This window comes from Osmia bicornis, unplaced genomic scaffold (genome assembly GCF_907164935.1).
Source record: "Osmia bicornis bicornis unplaced genomic scaffold, iOsmBic2.1, whole genome shotgun sequence".
Taxonomy (NCBI): domain Eukaryota; kingdom Metazoa; phylum Arthropoda; class Insecta; order Hymenoptera; family Megachilidae; genus Osmia; species Osmia bicornis.
In genome coordinates this window covers 138289-142166 of record NW_025791409.1, presented here as the reverse complement: position 1 = coordinate 142166, position 3878 = coordinate 138289, and the positions used below count along the sequence as shown (strand labels likewise).

The 3878-nt window shown below is 47.0% G+C and overlaps 1 protein-coding gene across 1 annotated transcript; it reads left to right on the top strand.

Moving 5' to 3' along the window:
• Positions 1-1981: 1981 nt before the first annotated feature.
• LOC123989143 lies at positions 1982-2578 on the top strand. Its single transcript, XM_046289819.1, has one exon. The coding sequence runs from the start codon at positions 1982-1984 to the stop codon at positions 2576-2578; it is 597 nt and encodes a 198-aa protein (XP_046145775.1).
• The last annotated feature ends 1300 nt before the right edge of the window (positions 2579-3878 follow it).

The following is a 3878-nucleotide window of genomic DNA, read 5'->3' as shown; positions in this document are numbered from 1 at the left end:
AGATACCTCAGAACATCTACAGGACGTTGCAAATCAGCTGACGCAGCTGTGTCAAGCGGGTGGATTTCCACTCGCAAAATGGCACTCCACAAGCAAATCGTTGCTAGAAGACCTCGCACCAGAACAGACCCACGCAGCAATCTCATTCGACGACTGTGCAACCAAAATTCTCGGAATTAAATGGATTCCACATCAGGACACGCTGAACTTCTCGACCATATCAGCTACTCAACGCACGCAGTTCACGAAACGGCTCATTCTCTCCGAAGTAGCGCAACTCTTTGATCCACTCGGTTTTGTTGCACCTGTAATTATCAGAGCTAAAATTCTCATTCAAGAGCTTTGGTTACAGGAACTCGGCTGGGACGACATTCTGCCTTGTCACATTACGCAGCAGTGGCTTCGCATCAGGGAAGATTTAACCAGTCTGGCCAGACTTTCCATCCCACGATGGTTCAACACAACGACCACGTCTACAGTTGAACTTCACGGCTTCTCTGATGCATCAGTCCTCGCAATGGCAGCCGTCGTCTATCTCGTTGTCCACGCACCGTCCACGGGTACCCACACATCTCTAATCTGCTCGAAAACGCGAGTGACACCACTCAAACGTCTGACCATTCCGAGGTTGGAACTCACAGCAGCGCTGCTACTTTCCAAACTGATGCGGCATGTTCGCGCTACTTTGAACTTTACCGTTTCTCAGACATTTATGTGGACGGACTCAGAAGTTACGCTGGCATGGACCAAAACGCACCCCTCCAAATGGAAGGATTACGTACGCAACAGGGTAATCTAAATCCAGGAGATCACGCAGAACTTTCACTGGACGCATGTACCAGGATCATCGAATCCAGCTGACTGCGCGTCAAGAGGCATGACGACAGAACAGCTCCAACAGCACTCGCTTTGGTGGACGGGACCACCGTGGCTCACGCAACCTCAGAACACGTGGCCCAAACTGACCAGTGTCGACGCAGACGAGTTAGGCGCCCCTGAAGCTCGTGCTGTCGTCTCACTCCACACGGCAAACACTCTTAAGGAATATTCATGGGAATTAATCTTTAAATATTCTTGTGTTAACAGATTACTCAGAATCACCGCTCTTTGCCTCAAATTCGTGGACAAGCTGTTCAAACGACAGGACGCTTCGCCCACGCATTTCATCTCCGCAGCTGATATGGAAAGGGCCAGAATTTATTGGATTCAGGCCACGCAGTCCACGTTCTTCAAGGATGAACTCGCTGCACTCGCCAAAAAGGCTACGCTGCCGTCAACGCATCCATTTACGAGGCTCACCGCTTACCTTGACCATCACGGGATCGCCAGAGTAGGCGGACGCCTCCAACACTCAGAGCTTTCGCACGAAGGCAAACATCCTGTCATTTTGCCTCGTGATTCAAAATTCTCAGCACTTCTCATCGACCACGCACATCGTCAGACCATGCATGGAGGCACGCAATCCACCCTCGCCTTTCTCAGACAACGCTACTGGATTCTCGGTGGACGAGCTCCAGTGAAGACGCATATCCTGCGGTATGTGAAGTGTGCTCGGCAGAGGGGGATCCGTGCCCATCAACTGATGGGCCAACTACCTCTTTGTCGAGTCACTCCATCGCGCCCGTTCATCCACACTGGGGTGGACTATGCAGGACCGCTCACGCTGAAAACTTGGAAAGGCAGGGGAGCCAAGACGCAGAAAGGGTGGATTTGCGTTTTCGTTTGCTTCGCAACCTCAGCTGTTCACTTGGAAGTTGTCACCGATTACTCAGCCGACGCATTCATCGCAGCCTATCGCAGATTCGCAGCAAGGAGAGGAACTGCAGCCTCTCTTTACTCAGATTGCGGTACCAACTTCCAAGGAGCAGACGCACAATTGAAAAGGCAGTTCAACGACAGCACACGCGAAAATCAAGACCTCGCAGCTCTACTCGCCAAAGATGGTACGCAGTGGCATTTCAACCCTCCTCCCGCTCCACACATGGGTGGAAAATGGGAGGCGGTGGTCAAGTCTCTCAAATTCCACCTGAAGAGGACGATTGGAGATGCTTTATTGACGTTCGAGGAATCAATAACATTGCTCGCGCAGATTGAAGCCATCCTCAATTCACGACCGTTGGAACCACTCAGCGATGATCCAGACGACGTCTCAGCCCTCTCACCAGGACACTTCCTGATCGGATCGGCGCTCAACGCAGTGCCAGAGCCCACGCTTCTCGACGTCTCGGTCAACCGATTGTCAAGGTGGCAATTTCTGCAGCAGCGTCTACAACAATTTTGGAGACTCTGGTCTACGCAGTACTTGCAACGACTCCAGGCCATCTCCAAATGGCATCATCCGTCCAACGAGATCAAGGTAGGCTCTCTTGTTCTCATTACTGATGAACGCTTACCCCCAGGGAAATGGCCCATGGCCAGGGTTCTCAGTCTGATGCCAGGAAAGGATGGACTGACCAGGATCGTCAACCTCAAGACGGCCACCACGACGCTCACGCGGCCCATCGTCAAGCTGGCTCTGCTTCATCAGCCCTCTCAGAACAACGCGGACCCGCAGACCACATCTTCGACCAGTCGCTGATGGCCGGGGGGAAATGTTGGCGAAATTCCCCAAATTGTCGCAGAACACGAAGTTGGCAACGAAAGTATTTCGTTGCTGCGTCGTTACCGATAGCGGCAGCACCTCTCGGGCCCACTTTGTCCACGCGGACCCCTCTCCACGCGGAACCGGCACGATCGACGCCATGATCGATTCTTTTCTTCTTGTTTCGACGCTTGTCGGGAGAACACATGTTTCAGACCACGCGAGTTTTGAATACAAGTTCGCCATTTTGAACACGCCGTTCAGTTTCTAGCTCAGTCCACGCGATTTGTATATGCATTCAGTACACGCATTATTGTAAATATTGTAAATAAATTGTTAAGTGTTAATCAAGGTGCGTGTTTCTTTCTCCGACCTCGCAGACCACGCTTTTCGCAGACAGTAGTACAACGTGTGATGAACAAAGCTAATCAAATAATAAACACCACATACTACCGTATAATTACTGAACCACAATATAGAAATAAAAGAAAACTAGTCCCTAAAATGAAGAAAATAGATAAAATTATTATGAACATATGTATATATATAATATGTAACAAAAACACGCCAAGTGCAATCAATTTAATTTAATAAAGTATACTAATATAGATAGTTAATTAAACTCCTTGTATTATAGTCAATTTAAATGATACAATTCCATTCAACCCCTTTTAATCCTGATTAATAAAGAAATCATATGAATACTAGAACCAACCAGACATTATTATAAGAAAGTCAAATGAGATCCACGGTCCAGGAGATCAGAATTTCAAAGAATTTAAGGAATCATGACGCACATATGTATGTATAGAAAACAATAAAGATATTGTACCATGCCAGAAAGATTACTGCAGCGTATGCTTCCCTGAGCATCCACCATATTAACCAAAACTGAATTAACATTTTCCAAATCAAAATCAGAATCGAATTGCAGTTAAGATAGGAGAAATCAATATACAAAAGATTGCATAAAGTACCGTAAATATCCAAAATTCACAGATCCACCAACCGTCACAGCTGCACTAGAATTGCGTTAACCATAATATGCAAAACATTATCCTGAAGGGGTACGAAGAGCTACAAAATGAGTAGCGAACGATATTATAGAAACGTGAAACGTAAAACATAAATACACAATTGGAAAAAGAAGTCCCTGAAACATGTCAGATGACCAAGAATAAGAATAAGAATAGTGAGCCGCGAACAATAAACCAATAAACCAAAGTTAATGCCATTCATATCTAGGAGTGCTAAAGATGTATAATATATCGTATAGTCTACAATTAATTAACAATGC

Excerpts from the sequence above, each read along its gene's own strand:
- LOC123989143 (XM_046289819.1), top strand. The coding sequence starts at position 1,982 with ATGGGTGGAAAATGGGAGGCGGTGGTCAAGTCTCTCAAATTCCACCTG.